Below are 26,263 nucleotides of genomic sequence, written 5' to 3'. Positions count from 1 at the left end.
TCATTTTATACTGACTATAACCCAAAAAAGAGCAGTTTGTCAGATTTCTTGTCAGATATTTTGACTTGCATTTCATTTACAAATCAATTATGTAACAATTATATAAAAGGAAACACAAATAAAGGGCGGAAGTGCCACAATAATGCAGTAGGCACAAATGCTTGCCGTGACAATTCTTCTTAGATGAAGATCTGTTCACATAATTAAAAAAAGAAAGACCTTCAATGGTTAAAATAAAATTTTAAAACCTACCAACCACTGACACAAACAAATGGTTATGACACAGGCACATAGGTAGGTACTAGGCTATCGGGCCCTGGGGCCTATACAAGCACAGCCAAAAAGGTACCCCGGCTTTTGCCACCCAAGAAAATGATTTTCCTGTGCTACTGTCGAGCAGAGCCACAGAGGTGATCCCCGGGGTGAATTTCCTATTTCCCATCCAATCATCAAGATTTTTCTTGAAGAATGCTAATGAGAAGCTTTGTTTGATATAGATAGGTAGTTTATTCCAGAGTATGGGAAGTCTCTGGGACAGGAATCTATCCCTCCGGCATGTTCTGTTTAATGTGGTGACAAGGTTTAGGTCCCTAGAGCATGTAGCTCGGAGGAATTGGGATTTCTTTAAGTGGAGCATGTCCAACAGCTCTGGGTTTGGCATAGCTTTGTATGTTAGGCAGAGATCACCTCTGAGTAGGTGATATGCGACGGAGTAAAGCTGGAGTTTTTTGAGACTGTCTGCGTAGGGCATCTGTTTGAGGCCGGTAATCTTCTTTGTGAGGTACTTCTGCGGCCTTTCCCGTTCTTGTAGATGTCTGGTGAGGTACATACCAAAAGGGGCATTGTACTCTATAATGGGTCTAATGAGTGACGAGTAGAGGGGAACAAAAACCTCTTTTTTCTGGATGAGTAACCTTTTGTGATTAGGTGTGCCACGTAGAAGGATTTCCTGACTACTGTGGTGATGTGTTCAAAGGAGAGACTACTGTCCATCTGTGTCCCAAGGTCTCTTATCACACTTTCAGTGTTAAGTATACTACCGCCTATGTTGTAGTTCATGGGTACAGAGTTTTTACCAAAGGGGATGACAATGCACTTTTTGGCATTGAGCTTGAGGCCATGGCTTTGACACCAGGCATCTGTCTCAGTAAGGTCCTTTTGTAGGATGTCCACATCATTAGGAGTTTCAATTTTGGCTCCTAGTTTGCAGTCATCTGCGAACTTCATTAGACAAAGACCTTCTGTGTTTGGTATCTACTTCTCTGAAGTACAGGCTAACAGGAGAGGACCCAGGACTGAAACCTGTGGTACTCCACTTGTCACTGGTCTGAAGTCGGATGTGGAGTCTGCTACTTTCACAGTGTGGGTTCTGTCAGTGAGCCAGCTGGCAACCCATCTTGTGACATATTGATTTATACCTAGTTTAGTGAGTTTATCTATAATTCCAGAGTCGGGGGTGGTGTCAAAAGCCTTGGCAAGATCTAGATAGGCTGTGTGAACCGCCTTACCCTTGTCTAAGGCTTTGGTGACTGCTTCAAAAAAGTCTATCAGGTTTAGGAGACATGATCTGCCTTTTACAAACCCAAAATGGATGGGATCCAGAGTTTGGAGATTACCAATATCTTTGTTTATAAGTTCCATGATGATACGTTCCATGGCCTTGAGGGAAAGGCCATATTCTAAACTCACCTTAGCTCCAACACCAATCTCTTTAATATTTGACTTGCAGGTAGCAACCACTTTATCTCATAGCAAATAGCAGCTGGTCATTTATTTGATAAGCAGCTGTGTTTTCTTTCTTTCGGCTTTTCCTGGTTAGGGGTCGCCACCGATAAGCAGCTGTGTGAATTGTCATTTTACTAAAAACCTGGATTACTATAAACAAATTACTACAAGGGATTGCTCTTTGCTTTTTTGTTGCCAAAAATCACAGAAATGTATTACATTACTGGCAAAGGGTACCCTTACAAAGTTACAGAATGCATATTTACTGACTTTATTTTACAATCAAAGTGCACTGAATAAATTTAATTTTGCTAAAAAAAAAGGCCAATCCATGTCACTTAAAGTTCTTTGTTCATATTTCACAGGTGTATCCTGGCATTTACTGCACTTGTATTACTTTCACTCCTTATTTATTTAAGCTATTTTTAATTAAAAATAAAAGAGTTTCATAAACTTTATTAAACCACATTCTACATACATTTAGGTGTATCCTTCAGTAAAGTTAACTTTAAAATAATGTTGGGTGTATCCACAGACTTCGCATGAGTGGTGATGTGTGTCCATTAAAGTCTATGGAAGAACCTCACACTTTCTATAGGCTGATGTCACTGAGATTAAAAGTTTAAAAAGTCTACCCTCCGTGACATAAACCTAGGTAAAGCAGTATTTTTAGAAAGCAGTTCTAACAGAAGCAGGTCAATGGTGCAAAAATGATTTGCATGGATCTATTTTTAAATCATAAAACACACACCACCAAACATTATCTTCCCAAACAGAAAATAACGAATATTGAAAATCCGAAGGGCAGACTTTTCCCAGGGCAAGTAAACATTTTCCCAACATGGGGAAATATGCCCTTTTCTCCACTGTAGTGCAATCCCGGTGTTGGTATATATAGTTAGAGGGTGTGGGGGCACAGCCACCCCAGGTGAGTTTTACGCAGTCCAGTGTGGTTATGTTAAGTTTTGACCAAGTGTTTACTTGTCCTGTGAAAAATCAGCCCTCCAGGATGTTCAGTATTCATTATTTTCATTTTGGGAAAATACCATTAGGTGTTGTGGGTTTTGTGATTTAAAAGTAGACCCCTTTGTATATCACAAGCTGTGGTGCCACAGTAAGCATTTCTTTTAATTTTTTTTCCCAAGATACTAAGTCACAAGAGCAACCATTCATACATTACCTCAAGGGCTTTTCTTCCTTTCAATAAGAGAGTTGTACATTAACATTTATTTTTTCTGTCTAGCAAAAATCATAGTTGCACTGCATATGAAGTTTAGCAGCAGCTATTCTGGTCGTCATTCACTGCATAACACAACTTTTCCTTAAGTAAACACGTGAACTACTGACAGTACGACATCTAAATATACAAATCATGATGAATGAAAAGGCCTTTTGTGACAGTGACTTGGCTAGAAAACTTTGAACTCAAATTAACCTGATTAGCATCATCATTTAACAGAAAGACAGTGGATTTCAAAAGCTTGGGAAGGTTCACTTTTGAGACTACCACACAATCTCCATGTTTACAGGTTCACAGGTACTAACTAGGCTGCTGACCTGTGAGGATCTTAAGAAGCCTTAGCCTTGCATTCCCATGGTAGTTTTTTAGCCCTTACATTTGCCATACAAATGGCCCAGAGGCAGGCAGAATAAGGAAATGATGGGACATTTACTTGTTTCCCCTATCCATGAGACACACAGATGCTAAACCAGGGGTGAATTTGCAGTTGCCTATCCATTTATCCAAATTACAACTGAATAGTGTAGAATAAGTATTTCATTCTGTGTGGGGTAGAAGACAGTTCCACAGAAAATGTATTCTCTGTTTTACATACTTATCCCTCCAACATGATCTACTTATGCAGCAAAAGAGACTGAGATCCCTTGAGCAGGTGTCCATGCTACCAATGGACTTGCAAATGTGTAGCAAGTCTATCAGGATAAGGTCTGTTAAGGCTCTATACACAAGGCAAAGGAAGACTTTCAAAAGACGGATATGACTTTGGGATAGTCTGAACAGTTTATGTCATTCACGCCCTTGATTTGTTTAGTGAGAAAGCATTGTGGTTACTCCAGTTGTGACAAGTGTTTGGATATGTACATACCATATGTGGTATTACATTTAATGACTGAGCTGATAAGAGCCAAGTACTGATTATTTAGAGAGGAGGCAAATGGGTCTACTAGAGAAACTCCCCACAGATGGATCAAATCCTGATCTAGTTTACATACATGAGGGTCTGCTCTATCCCGGTCAGCTTGTCTGACACGCAGTACTGCTCTGATGGAATGAATATAGCATGAGACTGTGCTGTGAAGCTATACCCCAAGCTAACATGGCTAGTCTGCTAAAGAGGTATGACCTGGTCCCCTCCTTAAAGATGTTCCACATGACTGTAATATTGCCTGAAACAACTTGAAGAGGTCCTCAGGACCAAAGACTATTCAGAGAGTTGAGTGCCTTGATCATGGAAAGCAACTTTCATATTTTTGTGCTTGCATCTGTCCTAAGTGTCATTCACCACTTGCCCTATTACCCCTCCTGAAACTGCTCCTCAAGCAAAGTCCGAGATGGCTGTGATGAGTGACTGCTTTGGAACAAGGAGGGATAAGTGGAGACCTGAATTTAGGGGTATTTGTTGTCTCCACCAAGTCAGTTTTCTATTAACAACCCCCAGCACTGGGATTTAAAAAACAAGGGATGCTGATTGTGGGAAAAGACTTCAGGTACTACTCTATCTTTCTCGTGTACAGTCTTGCTAAGGTTATCCTGAGAATCAGATTACATGAGACCGAAAATCCTTAAGTACTCTCTCACAGAGACCAAAGTTTAAGTGGAAAATCTTAGAAACAGTTGTAGATCAATTTTTTTTCCTTGTGTTAAAAAAAAGCTCTTTGAACTGAGGTGTCCAACTGATGCCCCAGGAACATAATCCTGTATGAAGGAGTCAAAAAGGGCTTTTGAATGTTCTCTTAGAATCCCAGCTTGTGTAAGAGATCCACACCCAAGTGAGAGATTCCTGACACTTTGAAAAATATTCTACAAAAATAAACAAGTCATCTAGATATGGAAAAAAGAAAATGGATATCCTGTAGCCTGAAATGAACTATAACTGCAGCTAGCCACTTAGTGAACACTACTGGTGCAGTGGATAGTCCAAAGGGTAAAACTGAGAACTGATAATGTGATCCAGACACACAAACATTAAGAAATGTCTGAAGTCAAGATGAAAAGGAATGCGATGATAAGCATCTTTGAATGTGGTGTTAACCAGGAAACAGGAATAAGGAGGAACAAGAGGTAACAGATTGTAAAATAACACAATTATGAAGTTAGGCATTATCACAAACAAGTCTAAGAAGAAATATGCAGAGCTGGTCTCCAAGCATCTTCTTTCTTTGGTAATGAAAACATCCTCGATGAATGATCTTCAGAATTCATTTATCTAAACCGATCTGTTGCCAAAGAGAAAAATGGAGATGACTCTCTGGATGGGAAAAGGAACTGCCATAATGGGAGGGGGTGGCAAAGTCCCTTAAACAGCCAAACTGACTTGTTGGACTGTCCTTGGTTTTGTGGGTTCCTATTTTTTTTTTTTTGAGTACCCTTACCATTATGCCAAAATTTGATAAGGAGTTAGAGAATTCTTCAGAAAATTAGAAGGAACTAAGGAAGGAAGAAAATCCTACAGATCCCCTGATTTAACTCAACCCTTTCATCACACTTTTTGATTTTTCAGCAAAGGAACCAAAAAGTGAATTTCTATTCAAAAGAGAAAATAAAAATCTCAAAATTCGCATCCGCATGGGAGGCTCTGAGAAAGAAGCCAGGCAAACATCCTAAACATTACCAGAGGCCATAGACGTGGAAGAATTATCAACTTGGTCATACACACACTGTAAACTGACAGCAGTGACTAGTACAATAGAATAAACTAAATACTTTAAAACAGATGTACTCCACAAGACGAAACTGCAGACAAACATTCCTCATACTCTCATAATTAGTCAGAATACACATTAACATGTGAGCCTGACAATTCAAAATTCTAAAAAAAAAATCAAAGTTGCAGTAGCATACACTACTTTCCAATACCCATCCTTTCATTTTTATCAGAAAGAGCAGGATAGGAACGAACTATTTTGCAACCATAAGAATAACAAAAGTTGTAGCTGCTGGGTCAGGTCTGAGAAAAGTAAACAAAAACTTAAAAAGACTAAGAACTTTATAGATTATATCTGTCTTTATAAGGGCAGCAGGCTGGCTGTCAGGAAAAATACTGGCAGAGACACGCATATCCTCCAAAGCTGACAGAAACTGGAGAAAATGATGAGGGTTCAAAAAACTCCTCCTCCAACAGCGGATAACATTTTCTGAGGGACTGAGAAACCTCAGTGTACTCCCACTGAAAACACTGGCAATTTCTGAAAATAGTCTCAGAGAGAGAGACCCCAAAGGCAGAATCAGAAACTGAGATCTTCTCGAAGTTTGAATCAGAAAACAGAGAAAACCTGCATTTGTCCCTTCATATTCCATTCAGAATCTTGACTCACTTCAGGAAAGGAAGTATCCTCCTTTCTTTTACCATAAAGCAACAGGTAAATACACGTTTAGTTTTCCGTTTCTCTTTCGGATATAAAAAAATGGAGCCACAATTATTATACATTGCAGCAGTAGCTTCCCCAGGGATAAGCACAATATTCTGACAAAACAGGGAGGCCTTCCCTGATCCCTCTCTCAGGACCAACAAGAGTGTCTCTCCCATGTCCACTGATGGGACCCGAACATCTGCAGAGTATGTTGCTAACCCCAGTTCATAGCATCTGTAGGTGCTACATCAGAAGGATCTGGGGTAATGGATGAGTGGTGTGAAGTACAACAAATGGCCAGAGCAGAGTCACCAACCTGTGGCTGAAGCCAACTGCTAGCTTGCTGTTTTAGCAAAAGCTGTTTGCTTAACTTTTTCTTTCAGTCACTAGAAGGATCAACCTTAGGACTGACTGTTGGTTCCAAGGTCAAGCCGAAAATGGTGCCTCTTTCTTAGGAAAAGCACAGAGCTAAAGCAGGTAAAAGCTTTAAATGTCACTTTTTTTCCCGCAAAAACATAGTAAAAGGCACTTTAAAACACTTGCCCACCCCAATAAGTAAAATAAACATAATTTTCCACAGAAAAAAAGTTTTTTTAATTTATTAAACAACTTTTAAAGTAACAGAAAAAAGCCCTCTGTTTAAAAGTACAATACAGTTTCATGACAGTTCATTAAAACCCAAAGTCCTACCTTTAAAATAACTGTCCTGAAGAGTAAAGTATCAATAATAATACAAAAAATAATTGAATGGAATTTTTTTCCCCCAAAAGAGAACTTATCTGCCCAGCAAAGGAACAGCACAAGCTGACTGTCGATCCTCAAAAACCTCAGAAGAGCATACTCTCTGACAGCAGTAAAGCTCTGAGGGGCTTGGCACCCAAACCTGCCTTTTAGTCAGCTCGGCTCATGCTGCCTGACAATTTGGGAGTGTGGAAGGTACCTTGAAGCTTTGGAATCTGGTTGGCTGTTATATTCTTAGCAGGATATAACACATATAGCCAAGGCTACTGCAGCCATGATCAATACGGTAAACATTTTATGTTGTCTACCTCTATCCCTACATCTTTGAAGATGGTGCCTTTTTGTAATTTGGCCATGTGTTTTGTAATCATAACTGAAGTCCATTTTGCTAAGTCTCATGATACTACATGTCCTGACATTAAAGATAAAAAGTCATTATACGGCAAAGGTATACATTTTCTACATCATCTTGGAGAATGTCAGCATCATTTACCAAAGTAATTCTGTCACACAGTTTTAAACATAAATGGTTATCCGTAGTCATTTCCCACAAAGTGTAGTCCAAAAAGAAATGGCTCAGTACAGAGAAAAGTGGAACACTACCTGTAACCCCTTATGGGACAGAATGGTAATCCCCCACCTTGACTTTGTGTCCTACTCATTGAGCTTTGCAAGAAATGACTAACAAGGTATAAAAAAAAAAAAAAAAAAAAAAAACAGTAAACATTTTCATCAAGGGATGTGGTTACATCTCGAAGAATGTCACAAAATTCAAAAGGTACGATCTCTCCTTAACAAACCAATGCAGTTCCATATCTAACAGAATAAGATGTTCTATATTATTTTGGGTAAGCTCTGCTATGGTTATATCAATAAGTTTACATTGAGTACTGATCAGGGGGACCGCGGTGGTGCAGCGGTAGCATTGTTGCCTCACAGCAAGAGGTTCTCCCGTTCGATTCTCGGATGGAGTGCAGGGAGTGCCTTCTGTATGGAGTCTGCATGTCCTCCCCACGGTTGGGTGGGCATTCGAAAGACACGCGTAAATGGGCGTGCCTTCGTTGAAGGTTGAATATCGAATTGGCACCTCGGTGTTCGTGAAAATCTACTGCCAATCATTAGCGGACCAGAGTTACGCTGTGGCGACCCCTAACCGGGAAAAGCTGAAAGACAAACAACTGATCAGGGGGACTGAAAAAGCTGTTTAGTCATGATGCGACCTCCCCCTGGTGAATTTTTACTACTATAGCCCACTGCCATACGTCAGTGACATGTCCACTTGCTAACATTTTCTTTAGCATGACTGGTAGGGAATTACCTTTTTCCTTGATCTTGTGTAAGAAACCACAAGGTATATTGCCTGGTCTCATGGAACTTGAGTTTTTAAATGTTATTTCTGGAAGCACTTACATCTGTAGTTACATAACAGAAGTCTCCCGTTGTCTCTGTAGAACTCAGATATACTTCTTTCTTCTTTCAGCTTTTCCCGGTTAGGGGCCACTACAGCGGATCACCTGTCCGCTCATGAATGGCAGTGGAGTGTTACAGTGTCGAGTTGCCAGCCCAGCACCCAACCTTCCACAGTAGGCACACACACGCACACACTCACACCTAGGGCCATTGTCAACTTTATATATCTGCCAAGTCATGTGTCTAGATGATCACTTCAGTGTTTACTGATAAGTTACATTCAGAAATGTCATCATTCCAATCTTATTAGTATGTGTTAATGCAGAAATTAATAGTATCAAAAGAACTACTGACAGAATCCTAAGCAGACTTTCTGGGTAGTACATAGCCTGTCTTCATAAATATGCTATTTACTGCGACATACTTTCAATGGGCAAAGTCTAGAAAAGATGATTTGCTTATGATGGAGTTTGATTTTACCCTTACGTAAAATATAATGGCGTCATGATCTGCAGTCTGACTTCACTCTGAAACAAAGAGAATTCTGTGTTAATTAGAGAGGACATAACCAAATGTGCAGAGCAGAAACATCCTAGGTATGTTAGTATATTTAAGACGCTGTCATCCCTAGTTGCATTCTGTTCTTTAGGTTTCAAGCTGTTCTAATTAACACAGTTCATATGTAGTTACTTGACATGCAGTCTAGGAGGGTACAGGACGTTTGGACCCAGCCGATTCACCCCCGACCAGTTGGACCCGAATAAAAAAATAATGTAAGTGAAGCCGAAGCACATCAAAGCATAAATAGAAAAGAAAGACTGCTTAAACATTCTTAAAACTGGTTTAGACTGTATTTTTCTTTTCTATTTATGTGCTTCGACTACACTTACTTTACAAAAAATGCAATTAGTTAATTGAATTATATATAAAAAGAACAATAACCGCAAAAACAAGGAAATAAGCAGTAGCAATAACATCCAGAAGTTCGCAGCACTAACTAGTCCAGAGTTACCGTATAACGGTAAAATTAACATTGTATAAAAATAAATAAAATTAACAATAAAAACACTATTGAGGCATTCAAAAATAAAGTATCCCTTGTACCTTGAATGGGTTTAGTACATCTTCTGTTCAGTTTTACCTGACCACTTCGCTACCTACAGTAACTTCCGTTTTTCTCTTCTTGGAGTATACTGAAACGCAAAACCTTGCTGGAATTTGCTTTTGCTGTCCTGTTTGACTGGTGCAACAAAGATATGTGCATCACGCATATTTAATGGATAACAGTGCAAGATGCTCACTGCACTGAACATGAAATTTGCAAGCATGACACTAAAGAAGCACCGTTGAGGTAGCGCAACATTATTTTTAATGTATCTGCAAATGCTGTCAGTCATATTTCAGAATAATGCTGTGAAACGTCCATTTTCATTCTTAACACACAAACAATAACTGCTAATTATATATAAAATCAGTTAGTATTTTATGGAGTTTATTATTCACAGCTGTAAATATTTGCCAGGGCAATAACATGGAAACTGTACAAAACAGTGCAGTGCCTCAGATTCCGAAAAACCAATCCAGTCAAGAGAAAAAGAAGTTATGTACTCACCATAACGTTCCATGTTTGTCGGCCATCTTACCCTTCATTCTTACATATGGGTTCGGAGCCGATCCTCTACTCCGACTTGGCCAATTACAAAGCTCAAAGTATGTGCTGGCTCGTGGCAAGGTAAGTATCCCATAATGCACTAGTAAGAATCCCCAGATCTTATTTACCGCTGTCTATAAAAGTGATACAAAGTACTTCCACAAGGAAAAACAAAGACAAAAGGTCTACAACCCTAAGGAAGACAGACATTATCTTGTCTCCAGATCCTCCAAGGATACATGTATGGGGGTAGGAGGGTGGGTTCGTAAGAATGAAGGGTGAGATGGACTACAAACATGGAACGTTATGGTGAGTACATAACTTCTTTATGTTCTGTAGTCCTATCTCTCCTTCATTCTTACACATGGGACAGCGTCCCTAGCACTATTTTCTCGGGTGACTAACGGGAATATACTCCTAAGAACCGTGGAACTAAAGGAGGCTCTACCCCTGGAGGCCAAGTCCAATTTGTAATGAGTAATAAAGGTATGTGGGGTAGCCCAAGATGCTGCTGCACATATACTGTCCATTGGAATTCTGGCTTGAAAAGCGGCAGATGTGGATATAGATCTGGTGGAATGAGCTTTAATTTTAAACGGGAGTTCTTTGCCACTAGAAGAGTAAATAAAAGATATGCAATTTGAAATCCAGTTTAACGTTATCTTGGAGACTGGCATTCCTTTTCTCATCTCCGAAAAAGATATAAATAATTGGTCTGATCTCCTAAACTCTTTTGTTCTCTATAGATAGAACATTAACTATCTGTGAACATCAAGATGATGAAACTTGTATTCTGCTTTTTGTATGATTTGGAAAAAAAGACTGGCAGATCAATAGTTTGATTAATATTCGATTGTGAACAAATCTTGGGGACGAAGGAAGGGTTAGTGTGAAGGGAAACTCTGTCTCTATGAAATATCAAGTAAGGAGGTTTGACTCGGAGTGCTTGCAGTTCTTACACTCTTCTGGCAGACGTAATGGCTACCAGAAAAAATGGTCTTCCATGAAAGGAACTTGAAATCACATGTACGTGAAGGTTCAAAGGGCGGTGAGATAAGATTTGAAAGAACAAAAATGTAGATCCCAAGGAGATATAGGTTCTTGAAAAGGAGGTCTTAGTAAGGTAGTTCCTTTTAAAAAAAGATTTTCACAATCTGTGAGACATAAGATTAGGTTCATGTTGTCCCAAATGAAAATTGGAGATAGCTGCTAACTGAACTTTGATTGTAACAGCAGCTGATCCCTGATGAAAAAGTTTGGTTAGAAATTCTAGCACTAAGGGAATGGAGGCTGTGTATGGATCTATGTTCCTAGCTTGTGCCCGGAGAGAAAATCTTTTTCATTTGCTAGCATACAATTTTCCCATAGAAGGTTTATGAGATGATGTCAGGATATGTGTAACCGCAGGGGAGAAATCATGACGCCTGACTAGGGATGGAAGTGGAGCAGCCACGCTGTCAAGTTGAGGGTGTGGAGACCAGGATGGAACGAGCCTGACATGTGTCAGAAGGTCTGGTACTGGGTCCAGAGTACATAGATCATCCAGAAGTGAGGCCCGAGAAAAGGGAATCAAATCTGACGAGACCAGTAAGGCGTGATGGAATCATTCTGCTTCCCAAAGTTTTTGCTTTCTGGATGACTTTCGATATTAGCGGAAAGGGAGGAAAAGCATAAAGAAGTCCCGAGGGCCAATTGTGGACAAGTGTGTCTCTTGATGTCTCCCGGAGGGGGGATAAGGGTGAAGTAGCAGTTGTATGTGGTGTTCATTGGGGTGGCAAAGAGATCGCAGCAAGGCTGTCCCCATTTGCGGAAAATCTGTTCCGCGGGTTTCTGATTCTCTGGCTGACACAGACATCCACCAAAAGGGGCTCACTGAGACAGATATCTGGTGTCAAAACCATGGCCTCAAGCTAAATGCCAAAAAGTGTATAGTTATCCCCTTTGGAAAAACAAAGTACCCACAAATTACCACACAGGTGGTAGCCCCCTAAATATGGAAGATAAAATAGGGATCAGGGGACCTAAGTAGACAGTAATCTCTCCTTTGATAATCACATTGCCAAAGTGGTTAGAAAATCCTTCTATGTGGCCCACATAATCACAAAAAGGTTTGCATCAAGATCGAAAGAGGTCATTGTGCCCCTCTACGCATCACTCATCAGACCCATCATAGAGTACAATGCCCCATTTGGGATGTACCTTACAAGACACCTGCAACAGCTGGAAAGACCGCAGAAGTACCTCACCAAGAGGATCACTGGCCTCAAACAGATGCCCTATGCAGCTCGACTGAAGAAACTCCAGCTGTACTCGATCGCATGCCACCTACTCAGAGGTGATCTCTGCCTGACATACAAGACCATGTCCAACCCAGAATTGATGGACATGCTCCCACCTAAAGAAAACCATATCTCCTCGAGCCACACACTCTAGGGATCTAAACCTCACCACAACAATAAATAGGACGTGCTGGAGGGAGAGATTCCTGTCCCAGAGACTTTCCATGCTCTGGAACAAGATTCCAATCTACATTAGGCACAGCTTCTCACTAACACTCTTCAAGAGAAACCTTGACGAGTGGATGGGAAACAGGAAGTTTACCTCGGGGATCACTTAAGTGGCTCTGCTGGATGGAGGCACAGGGAACTAATCTAAGGGGGCGGCGAAAGGCAACACATTCTGGATAGGCTTATAAATGCCTTTGGGCAGATAGCCTAGTACCTACCTATGAACTTGTGAGGCATGAAGACTGCCCTGCTGAGCTTGTCGGCTATCACACTGGTTCTCCCTGGGATATGCATTGCAACTAGAAAGCGTTGGGAAGACATCGCCCACTGCCAAACATGTAGAGCCTCTCAACATAGGGGGAAGGATCTGGTTCCCCCTTGTTTGTTTATATACCATACCACGGACATATTGTCTGATTAGAGTGTCTCTAGAGGAAGAAAGTCATGAAGTGCTTGCAATGCTAGTAGCACTGCTCTCACCTCTAGAACACTGATATGCAAGTGAGCCTCATGTTTTTGCCATGTGCCTTGGACTGTCCTTCCTAGATAATGCCCCCCCCCCAATCTGGGAGGCGTCCGTTGTCACAGTAGCAACGGGTTGGCGAGGAATGAATGGTGCCCCTATTGTTAGTTGATTGGACTGGATCCATCAACGAAGGTCGTTTTTGCAAGATTCTGTTTTTAAAATGGGATGAGACAGAGGCAGTTGCTGAAGAGACCACTGGGAAAAGAGTAGCCATTGTAGAATTATCATATGTAGTCTGGCTAGCAGAACTAGAGTTATTGTAGAGGCCAAGGTTCCTAGAAGTTTGAGCACTGTCTTTGCTTTGACCTTGTGCTGGAGAAGCAGACTGTATATTTGTTGTCTTAGATTTTGTACTCTGTCTGAAGGAAGGCAAGCCATCATTGTGACTGTGTCTATTTCTGCGCCTATAAAAGTCACATATTGAGAGGGCGACAAGACAGACTTCCCCCAATTTATAGTAATGCCTAGCTGAGTGCAAACTAGGATGGTTGAATCCCTGGCTTGTAGAAGTAAGTAGGTGCCTAGTGGTGGCAGCCAGGAGCCAGCTGTCCAGATATGGAAACACTTGGAATCAAAGACATCTCAAGTGAGCCGTTACTACCACCATGCATTTGTTGAACACCCTTGGGGGCTGTGGCGAGACCAAAGGGCAGAGCACAAAATTGGTAATGACTGGCTCCCAGCCAGAAGTGTAAATGACTCCTTGATGCTCTGTCTATTTTTATGTGGTAGCATGCATCTTGGAGGTCTATGGAGCACATTCCATTGTCTTTCCCTAACCGAGGGAGTATAGACTGCAGTGTTACCATTCGGAACTTGGACTTCTTTACTGATTCGTTTAACCTGCTGAGATCCAAGATGGGCCTCCAGTCCCCTGTTCGTTTTGGCACTAAAAAGAATCTGGAGTAAGTTCCAAATCCTATCTGGTCTGCAGGGACGGTTTGGATGATTCTCTTTTGAAACAACTTTTGGACTTCTACAGTTACTTAATCCCTGTGATTGGGTGGAACATCGGGGATTCTCTTGGTTAGATGAGGTGGAAAAGAGAAGGGTATGGAGTATCCTATGGAAATTATTTTTTGTACCCACTTGTATTGTGTGATGTCGTGCCAGGCATCTGGGTACAAAGATAAGTGACCCCCAACTGGCTCCTGAGAAGCGCAGTCGGGCCCCTCTTCAGGAGCGCTGATAGGGACATCCACGAAAGGAATTGCAGTCACCCTGGTATTGCAGACCCCCCCCCCCCGCCTCTACAGCAACGTCTACCACAATTTCCTCCTCCTCTGCCTCTGGAGAAGAATCACCCTGTGCATCTGGGAAAAATCTCTGAGATTTCTTGAACCACATTTTTCCGCCTCTCTGACCTTTAGGGTATGGTCTAGAAGGGACAGAAAAATGTACTCCCACGGCAGAGAGAGTCTTCCATTCCTGCTCGCATCTGGTGAGTGCATCTTTTACCTTTGGTCCAAACAGAGAGGAACCATCAAATGGGGCATTGGTAAATGTAGATTTGAAGGACTCCGCAAAGTTACATAAGCACATCCCAGAGTGTCTCCTAAGGGAAACTCCTGAACTCACTGCCCTGCTCACTCCATCTGCTGCATAAGATATCAGTCTCATGGAGGAGTTAACAATAGAGTTTAAGGTGGACAACTGAACAGTAACCTTCTCGGGGACTCTTCAGATAAAGTACCTTGGAGAGTATTCCCTAGCTCTTTTAGGAGATCTCTTTGAAGCCTAGTGAAATGGGTGAGGAAATTCAACGATCTGAGTGTAAAAGCCGCTGAAGAAAAAATACGCTTCCTGTATCTATCCATCATTTGAGACTCTTTGTTCGGTGGGTGGACAGATGAAGTTTCTGCTATTTCCTTCTTTGTGGCTGCTGCCACCACCATGGCATCTACACAGGCACACCTTTGGTTAGAAACGCTTTTTCCCTAGGAGCTGAAAGGAATTTGTTCGGCCTTCTGAGGACTAGTTCTACGGCATCAAGAGTTTCCCACACATTTCGACTCACCAAATCTAACATCTCATCGAAAGGTGGAGACACCCAAGAGGCTGAAGGTTGAGACCCGAAAGCCTTCAGGTACACCGACTCCTCATCAGAAGGGGTGACATTGGGCCAGCCACATCTCTGTTTCAGGATCTCTAGTATATCTACGAAGGAGATATCATCAAGAGAACGACCTAGGGGACCCTTGTGACTCCTTGAGATCAGTGTCAGAGGTGATGGACTCATCAGGGGAGTCTACGTGCTTCCTCTTGCAAGTTCTCTTCCGAGGAGGCTCCTCAGAAGGGTATTCTGGGGAGGTCTCGGAAGACTGGTAGCCACCCAAGGGAGACTCCTGAGGCTGCAGGTCTCTGCTGTCAAGAGAGAGAGAGAGATGGTGCTGAGACAGAGGTCGGCGCTTGAGGGGGAACTTCATCAGTACCCTTGTGTAGAGCTAAAGATCTAGACAGCATGCTCCTCATCATCTCAAAGGCAGATCTCTCTGGCTCAGAGGACACCACCGGTTCCGAGGAAGCAGAAGTAGCCCTCTGCTCCGGAGCGATCGGCTCTGAGACAGATGTAAGATCCGAGCTCAACCAAGCCGATGCACCGATAGCCAAGCTTTGAACCAAAGATGTTTGGGGCTGACTGGTAGCTTCAGCTCCTAGACACCAGGGATGGCACTGAAGGTGTCAGAGTGGAACTCGGCTCTGAGACAGACTGTTGGGGTGCTGGAACCGACGGTTCCACAACAAACGGCACTGATAGCTGTGGCTCTGAAAGTCCAGCATGACTCAGAGGAGGAAAAGAAGCAGGTTATATGGCCTTAGACAGCTCCGGAACCAATTGGGTCAGAGCCGACAACAAATCTGCTAGAGCCGACGACTTCAAGAGATTAAGCACCACCCTCTCGACATCTTCCTTAAAAAGATTCCTGGAGGATCTGGAAGACATAGCAGGGGATTGAGATCTTTGCAAAATCGGAGATCTAAGTGTCGGGGATGCTGGTAATAAGTCTCTTGACCGGCTCCGCAGTATGGATTCAGCTATCGGCTACAAAAAACTTGGGGCCAAAACTGGAAAGTCTACATCAATAACCTCAATTGGCTCCAAAGGCATAGGAGCCAAAGAGGTAGAAGGCTTGTCAATTTTGGTAATTTTCTCTGGAGGTCCTGATTTAACAAGTCGGTGTAAGAGGCTGTCTTTTCACCTACTTGACCTTCTCTTTTTTAGACGAGGGAGACTTGGAGTAAGAAGAGGAAGAGCTAGCTAAATCCTCCTCAAAGGAAGGTTTAAGGAGACTTTTCAAAATCAATTTGTTCTTCCTGTCCTGGAGAACCCGGGAACTAAAAGAAAAGAATGGAAAAAGTACATGCCTCCTGTAGATGTACGTCTCCCAAGCAATAAACACAAATACTATGCCCGTCAGTCAGGGGCAATTTTTGTCAACATTTTAGGCATTTTTTGAAACCAGAAGGTTTATGGTCTTTAGTTTCCTTAGACATACTACCACAACAACAATCACAGACAATAATCACTGCCTATTAATTCATTTTGCTCTAAGCAGCTTAAATAATATTGTAACTAGTCACATTTTCTTCTGTTTATTGTTTAAAACCTTGTTTGTAATAACTCACATACTTGTCTGCCAATTGTTAATACTCAGTATAATTTAATTGCCTGAGGAGCTTTGTTTATCTCTAGGTCTTTGCTTGTAAGATCCTATAGCTGATTGTTACTACTATGTTACTAAAATTTAATAAATTGTTTTCTAATCCTGAGGAGCTTTTCTCCCCGGGTCTCTGCTGAAAATGAGCCAAAAGCTCAGCCAGACTAACCCAGTTAACAAATGTAAAATAAATAAATAAAATAAAAATAAAAGTAGAAAGATAAGAAGAGAAGGCAAGGTCCTCTAACCTAAATGGGCCTAGTCCTGCTGAGGAAACAACACACAAGGGAGAAAGGCAATAGAGGACTAGGTCCTGTAACTTAAACGGGCCTAGCCCTGCTGAGGAAACACACAAGGGAGAAAGGCAATAGAGGACTAGGTCCTTTAATTTAAACGGGCCTAGCCCTGAACAGAGGGGTAGGCGAGATAGAGAATAAGCAAGCAACAGACAAAGGCTAGAGTAGAGCCTAACTAAAAAACGGACCTATGCCTAATAAAAATTAGCTATAACGAGCACACAGAAATGAAGGGATACCACTAAGGAAGGCCTGCGGAAGCAACAGCCAACACAACAACAATCTGCAATAAAACTTCAGAAAAAAAAAAAAACACACTAACTAACTACTACAAGTTAACAACTGTAAGCTATTAATACTAAACTTACTATAATAGTCAAAAAAGATCACTGTAAATATTTGAATAAGAAAATATTCCAACTTAGCCGCAGCCAAGAAAGAGAGCACTTCTGAACTTGTAGACGCGGCAAACGAGATCTGGGGATTCTTACTAGTACATTATGGGATATCTGCCTTGCCATGAGCCAACTTAGAGACTTCGAGCTTTGTGGCTCGGAACCCATATGTAAGAATGAAGGCGAGATAGGACTACAGAACATCATCTCTTTGGAAGACACCATTTCTATGAACAAGATTCTAGTGACCTCCCTTATTGGGTACTATCCTGACTGTGATGTGCCTAGTTGGGATGGTGGACAATAAATACACTTTGATCATTGTGAAACTATCAATGCACAGTACAGGTTCAATGTATGCCGACATTATCAACTTTGTTTTGGCAGACTTACTGTATCTGTCCACCATTCCATTTGTAGTTTGCACCTACTTTGTAAAAAAAAAAAAAAAACAGCTTCCTTCCTTTGTAATATTGGAGGGAAGGTATCAACTGGGAGCCCCGAAGCTTATGGCTTCACGTAAATGTTTAAACGGTTGTTTCAAATTAATTACAGCTCTTTTTCTTTCCCCCTCTCCAGAGAAGAGTGTTTCTGCATCAGCCAACAGCTGCCACAATATTAAAACATAAAAATGAATTTCTTCACTACACCCAGCAGGCAGCCACAGAAAGAGAGTGTTTCTGTTTCCGCCATTTCTTCTACCAGTAAGTAAGTGTATTCTACTGGACTGAAGATGACATTGCTGTCGTTTCGTGGGTCTTCTGCACTATGTGAATGCCATACACTGTCTGCTTGGCTAAAGAGAAATAGCGGCAACTGGCTGCTTGGCTAAACAGAAATAGCGGCAACTGGCAGGGGTTCCAAACTGCCAACGAAATACTGCCAAAACACAGCAGTGGAAAGTGGTAGAGGTTTAACGGAAAAGTACCCAGTTTATTTATAATACGTAACAGACCGATAATCAACATAATATAAAATAAAAAATGTGTTTATTATAAAAAATGTTATAAAGTATGTTATAAGGTAACATTAGCCATAATATGTCAAAACATAACACTAGTTATTACATGTTAAAAGTTTGTGCGTTATATTTATATTAACCAATATAATAATTAAATAAAAATATTAAAGTAAAAAATATATATATTTACAATGAAAAATTAACAGTATTATTGAATAATTCATTAAATAATAACATAATGATAAAGTACTTAATAGAACATATTTGGGGTCAAACTGTCCACTAAAAAATCCCATGTACAACACATAAATTTATACATGAAATTGTATAGAAATGCATTGCGGTCGAACCGTCCAGGGGCTAACAGTCCTGCTTTCGTCTAGGAGGCTGTTAATTAGCCAAGCCCAAATTCCCAATTGTCCCAAAGCACTGTCCAGTTAAGTGACATGCTCAAGGTAACAAGAGTAGGCAAATGAAGGCTTAGGGAATAGGATCTTATACCACAGGAAGTATCAGCTCATAGCCTTAATCTCCTGTCTCAAATGCCAGATACTGCATATTTATGTTCAGGCATATTTATTTGATTCTGAATAGTTTACATAGTTTATTTGTGGAATTAAAATCCTCCACAAGGATTGTCTGCAATTTAGGAAATCCTCATACTCTGTTGGGACATAAATAGTGTATAGTAGTGTCCTGTAATAATGAATTCAATACAACTTATCTTAATTATTGTACAAGTAAATGCCAGACCAGATTTGATTTCTTGGTTTCTAGTTTTTGGGTGCTCTTTTAAAATGAGTGAGCTACCTCCCTAAATTCCCTTGAGTCTGCAACAACAAAAAAGAGCTATACCCTGAAATTACTGACGTGCATTTTCAATCTTTTAAACCATAATATTGTTAATGGTGCAGATATCAGCATCTGCCAAGCGGAGAAAAGTTTCTAAATCGCCCATTTTACTGGCAAGATTTCTGGCATTTAGTAAAGCTACCGCCACCTTTTTTTTCATCTCGAGTGAAGTCAGCAAAGATGGTCCGATAGACACTGTTACAGGCAAGATGGCTAAAGGCTTTAATGGTTTAATCTTAATGTCTAAATCAGATGACAAAGCAGCTTTAAAAACAGTCACAGCAGTCAGTGGTGTTACTGGGTCAGAGAAGAGTTGCCAAGATCTGGTAAGTATGTCTTGGTCAGTGATGGAGAAGACAGGTCACAAGGTCCTACATCACCTTGAAAAGTTTAGCTCTGTATTCTTCCTAATATTTATGATAACAATGATAACATGAAAGAAAGTTTCTCAACACTTAAACATCTTTGTATTACAAGATTCTGTAACTGCTAATATTTTAGAGGTTTGGCCCTTTTCATTAAAGACAAATTTGTCAAAAGTCTCTTGCCAAGTTTTCTCCATGTAGAAATGGTACACTTGGAAGGTTTGCAAAAGGATGGAGGACTGCTTCCCCTGACCCACCTCCATATGGGAACTTTGCCACCCACACCGACCTCCCTGTTACAAATATATACATCCTTCTGGGTCACACCATGACTGGGAAATAAACCTAATTTGAAGAAACAGACTTTCAATGAGTATGCTCTTAAAAGTATGGACCACTCCCTATTTTAGTCAACAAGTACTTATTAGACGTCTTCTTACTGGGATAGCAAGTGGTTTTATTAAAACAAAGATAAATAAGGCAAGTCCTTGGTAAAGTGTCACTCCAAAGCAGATGAAACTAAAAAATTCTGCTAATCATTTGCCACCTCGTTAATTACTAGATTTTTTTTTTCTTGTGTAAAGCCACAGCTCTGAAAAATTAACAGAGCAACACAATGCTTAAAGGAAATTCAGGTTAAGTAAAATAAAATATCTACTTCTCACATGTAGGTATAAAATGCATAGAAATAAATGTACGATAAACAAAATACCCCCCCCCCACAACTATCCTTGGCCTTCTGACCATTACATCTCCTCTGTCAGCAAATCAGTAATACCCTTCCATTTCTCCCACTGGCCACAGCACATCTGTCACCCTAAAAAGACATGTACCACGCCCACTCTATACACTTGCAGTGGCACAACTTATAACCTGCTGGTTGAGTCCAGGAAAATGCTGCTGATGACGAGTCCATCAACCTAGTACACAGAGCAAGTTGTTCCCGCTCTGACTTGGTCAGCTAGCAGTCCTGCCAAAGCATAGGTCTAGAATGTTCACATTAGGGCATTTGTTTCTACACACCAACCCATCAGCACTGCAAGGAAAATTTGGTGGGCTGCAGTGATTTACAGTTTCAAAGTGTCCTACAACAGCTGGACCTCAGACTATAAAACGTTGCCATATGTCTCTCACAGGACTGACAATGTCTCCAACAAGGGGAACAACTAGTCTGTTGTTAATCAGCTTGACCAGTGCCAGGATCACTAATTTAAGCAAGCAGCTCTTTATCCATATGCACCACTGTGGAATTACATTTTACGGGTGTACACACTACATCCCATAAAGATCCTAAATACATGAAATCTAGAAAAGAAGAAGGCACAGAAAAGGACCTAGTGTGTGCTCGTACATATCTTATTACAATCTCCTGCAAAGATAGTCTCAAAGGAAGATCCACAAACACAGATAGGAGGGGGTGGCATTTAACTAGACATTCATTACATCTCTATTTTGAAGGATGTCAGAATCACAACAAGGACAATATTCTGACCTCACTTTTTCCACATTTTTTCCACGCTTTAAAAGGATTACAGCAGTGCTAAGAACTAATCCATTTTGAAAGAAAAGAAACTAACATTAGAATTAATATCCTCTTTTAACCACTGTTGCCCATAACTCACCTGACACATTCACATCAAATGGTACAATCAATAATCAGGCATGGATAGCTTCAGTCATTTGTTTTTATACCTGCAGACGGTGACAGGACCATCTATTACTGAAAAAAGATGTAAACGTTGGCCTTACCGGTATAGGGAAAAAGGAAGGCGGATGTTTGGTTTCATCTTCATATGGACTATCAGCAGAACCTCCACTATCCAAAGAGTTTGACTTGTTATTCTTGCCAACACCCATTGCAGCAACAGAAAAATAAAGTAAATGTAGTCAAGCTGGAGTTTATCTAGTAAAACTACTGCAGAGGTCCAGGAGTGTCTGCTGATCCCTTTTTTTCTTGAAAGGCAGTATTTTTTGCTGTCAGAATTGCACCAGAAGCATGATCATAAATGGTCAAATGGTGTCACTTAAGTAAACTTCCATAACACCTGTAGGTTAAAAAGAAAAAAAAACTATACATTAGACAACTAACCTGCTAGAACCTGCTACAGTATCATGTATCTCTTCTAAGAGCAACTCTATTGTAATTAACTTGTCACGTATATTTTAACAATGAAGCAATCATCTCTAAAAAGGAAAACACATACAGAGTAAGGTGCAAGACATTTTAAAATGCTACTACACTTCAAATACTACATTTTGCTTGACAGTTAAACGGTACAACAGTAGAGCAGTACCACCAGTAAATGCAAAAGGTAAGTGTCCGGAGAGGGTACAGTCCTCCAGCTGAGAGAGCATATCAGATTCATGATGGCAACATAAAAACATTCTTATCCTGCAAGAGAGACACCAAAGAAGCCTCATAAAAGCTGCATACTCCTATACTACGTGTGCTAGCATGTTTTCTACAAATGCCATCCCAGAAAACAGTAAGAAGACAACAACAGTAACTTTATTCAGTAAATCCTTCACAATATGTCTTAGCACGCCTAAAAGCTCTTGCTTTTCTCTTATGAAAAGAGAGAACATCCAGCAAACCAAGCGAAGGACAAAAAAAAAATCCACTGGTTCATCCCAGAGGAAAAAGAGACAGGATTATACACAGAGAGAAGCTAGTGGCAGGACACCGTAAAAGAGCAGCACTCTAACAATGCTGAAATATAGTTTGAACCGCACAGATTGAGTAATAGGGAACAAAATGTGGGTAATGTTACTGTAATAACCATTTACAAAATGTGTATAATATTACTGTAATAACCATTTATGGTGCTTCATCTTCTAGTCTGATAACTATTCAGTACAAAACCAAAAATACTGGAACCAGGCTGACCACACACACGTGTTTTTGGTACACTAGTATTTTTGGTTTTGGAGTTGTGTTTTCACTAGAAACTGACTTTTTTGGTTGTTTTAAACTATTCAGTACACATGATTGTATCAAGTGCCATGAAATCTCACCAAAGAAGCTAGCAACAGGCAGACTTGTGATTGGTTCAGTGAAAAGCACCTTGTAAGTACACTACCTCCCCATGCTACACTGCAACATCACTTCCCAAATATAAAATAAAGTGCTTTATGTGGGGAAGCTACAAACTTTCTCAATTTATCTTGGTTTTGCAGTAATACTTCAAAAGAAGAATGTGATCTTTTATTGCTTATGAAGGTAAAATTACTACTACATAAAACAGCTACTTTAGTAAACAGAACTAAAGGTCAAACAGCACATACAAAAGAATGAAAACCCAAGGGAAAAGCAGAAAAGGTGGGGGTACCACTATGACAGAAGGAAAGGGATTTAAACTGTATTGTCACACTTCAATAGTGCATCGTAGCAGATAATAAAGTTAACGGTCATATTTTGCCTAGTCACTTCAAATTTATTTGGGCTGTGTTTTTAATAAAAATTTGTTACATTTTTATTCAATCCACGGCCCAAATACATTTAGAATTTCCCTCAATGATGTCAGCTAAGGGCTCTTCTGTGGACTTTATAGGACACGTTTCTGCGCTAGTGAAAATGCGTACATTAAAGCGTATGGACACATTCCCATTTTCAATGAGTTGATGTCACTTAAGTTAAACACCATCTTTAACTTTCATCTAAAACAGTGTGGTGAAAATGAATTTAAAAACTGCTGGCTAAAATTAATGCTGTAATAAAAATGTTTGCCAACTGAGAGAAAATGCTTAATGGTGCTTTATTCTTCATGTAGACTAATGTTAAAAGGGTAAGCTGCCGAGTATGACAATACACTTTTAAGTAGGCAGGTATTAACAAAAGTAGAGCAGAAAAAGAAACATATCCTCACATTTGGCTTGCATTTCTGTAATTAAATGGAAATGACGATCTGTTCCACTTCCTAAAATACTATAAAATGTTTTACACTTGCATCTACAACACTACTTAAATATCACTAAGGGCAAAACTATAAAAAATAACTTTTTAGAATCAAATTGCAAATATGTCAGGTTAATTAAGTTGTGCAGACATCTGTAACAACACAGTTGGCTTGTCTCTTCACAGTAAACTTGCAGCTCCTGAGACTCAAGATGGTTGTGACGACCCACCACTGGACCAGTAATCAAGGAGCCTCAATCCTTTCCACTGGCTACCGTGGGTGACATTCACTGGGAGGATAATAGGTACACACACAGTATTTCCAGATGCAGCTCTCTGCATCAAGTGCAATTTCCCTTAAGAGCACACAGAGATCACAGTCAGTCCAAGGCCGGTTTCTCCCTCTTCCTCCAGATCCCCAATAAGACACCGCACTGGCACAATTATAGAGTTGAGATCTCAGCTGAGTAACCAAGCCAAGACCTCCAGCACCCGCTCTGTCCAACCAGTGTTTCATGCCCTTGCCCAAGTAGCTGAGACTCTCTGAGGTTCGATTTACACACACACACACACACACACACACACACATCTGGGAAAGGCTGACACAGGTTTACTAGCTATGTCCCCTTCTGCCCAGACTATAAGGTAGTGTCCACTGCCACCAGTCACTCTGACAGCTATTTTAAAGCCCTTAAAGAGTGACCAGTTTTACTGTGTAATATTAATACAAATGATAGTCTGACCAAGAACAAGGCTATTAGGAGTGGCCTACACAGTGTCACCAAATACATATACAAGTACTCTTACAACTTAAATATCTCTACACAGATCAGCCACAATGAAAGGTTTAAATATACTTAATAAATAATAAAAAAGCAAGACAATACTAAATATATATTCACAGTGACATCAGAGTTCATAACCACAGGAAACATTTAAAATAACACTGCAGTACAGGCTCACACAAATAAAGAAAAACAAAATCTAAACTAAGCTTCACTATATTCCTGACTGTATCCAACTGACTTACTATACCCTAAGAATGTACTTAGAGCAAGGCAGATGTGGTGAATGGTTCTTTTTGCTGCTGTCAGGTCCAAGACAGAATGCAGAATGATCTGTCTCAGTGAGAGACTTCTCAAAACAAAACCGAAAATATTACTGCTTGGATAGCTTGCAGTATGATATAATTTCTGGTCATCTGACTTCTAGTTCCCAGGCAACCCCCGGGCCCCACTGCTGGAAGCTGGCAGTATTTAGCATCTACCTTTAAAAATACCCAGACAAGAGCTTTTGCTCAGATCTTTGGCAGGTAATGGAAGTCATAAAACAACTGCATTTCTTCATGCTTCCAAAGTAGCTATTAGTTCACCCCAAAGACAATACAGAAAGCTTCCTAGTACAGACTATGTCTCTCTAGCTGCAGTGAAACCTGTCAGCTAGCTTATAAAGTAATTTAATTTCAGATATTTTTCTAAAGTTTGCTGGACTGAGGTTAACCCTCCAGTTTCCTCTGTTAAAACAGATACATTTAAACAGTTACAACAGTGCATGTACACTTCTGTTTTCTTCCAGTAGGGCACACTGTAGTTACATTTTAAGCACAAGCACTTTACAAATACATTTTCAACAGAAACATCTGTACAGAGCAGTCTGATATAAACATAACACGCATCTTATATGACATACAGTTTTAATCTCTATTCACAGTTACTGGCTATTTACAGGAATGCAATGTCTTTTAATAATTTGTCTTTGGGATGCAAGACAAGTGAAGCTCCTTGCAAAAAGCCTGGCATATACAGGGAAGACATGCAATTTCTGCAAAGAAGTCTTACTATGAGAAGCAAACTTGAGAACAGAGTGCTCTCATAGGTTCATAGGTTTATACTAGGCTATCTGCCCTAAGACATTTATAAGCCTAGCCCAAATTTTTGTGGCTTACGCCACCCCTTATATGAAAAAATACTGTGCCCATTAGTTTGTTGTGCCTCTGTCCAGCAGTGACACAGAGATGATTCCCGGGATAAACCTACGATCTCCCATCCACAGGTCAAGATTTCTCTTGAACAGAGCCAGCGAGGTGCTCTGCCTCACATGGATCGGGATTTTATTCCACAGCATAGGGAGTCTCTGAGTGATAAATCTATCCCTCCAGCACATCCTATTTATATCCATGTTAAGGTTTAAGTCGCTTGCTCTAGTGGTTTTGGTGGATTTGGATTTTTTGAGGTGGAGCATGTCCATTAATTCCGGGTTGGACATGGCCTTGTATGTCAGGCACATGTCACCTCTGAGCAGATGGTATGCAACTGAATAGAGCTGGAGTTTCTTCAATCTGGCAGCATATGACAGATTTTGGAGTCCCTTTATCCTTTTGGTGAGGAACTTTTGGGGTCTCTCCCAATTGCTGCAGATGTCGGGTGAGATACATCCCGAATGGGGCATTGTACTCGATCATTGGTCTGATAAGTGAAGAGTACAGGGGAACAATGACCTCACTAGATCTGGATGTGAATCCCTTCATGATCAGGTGGGCAATGTAGAAGGTCTTTCTAACCACTTTAGCAATGTGAGTGTCAAAAGAAAGGCCACTGTCAACCTGGGTCCCCAGGTCCCTGATAACCTCTTCTGTGCTTAGTGGATTGCCACCTATATGGTAGTTTGGGGTTACCTTGTTTTTCCCGAAG

The 26,263-nt window shown here is 40.6% G+C and overlaps 1 protein-coding gene across 3 annotated transcripts in view; it reads right to left on the bottom strand.

Moving 5' to 3' along the window:
• The window catches only part of SLC23A2 (solute carrier family 23 member 2), a 1,130,684-nt gene that overhangs the window by 760,141 nt on the left and 344,280 nt on the right, over window positions 1–26,263 (bottom strand). For all 3 annotated transcript variants that reach the window (XM_044083095.1, XM_044083098.1, XM_044083097.1), the window contains exon 2: window positions 21,428–21,723. In XM_044083095.1, coding sequence (XP_043939030.1) covers window positions 21,428–21,535 — 108 coding nt within the window. In that variant the 5' untranslated portion in view covers window positions 21,536–21,723. The remainder of the gene's footprint in view (window positions 1–21,427; window positions 21,724–26,263) is intronic.

Source organism: Protopterus annectens, chromosome 9.part0 (genome assembly GCF_019279795.1).
Source record: "Protopterus annectens isolate FY-2018-M chromosome 9.part0, PAN1.0, whole genome shotgun sequence".
Taxonomy (NCBI): Eukaryota; Metazoa; Chordata; order Ceratodontiformes; family Protopteridae; genus Protopterus; species Protopterus annectens.
This window is presented reverse-complemented; position numbering and strand designations above follow the sequence as displayed.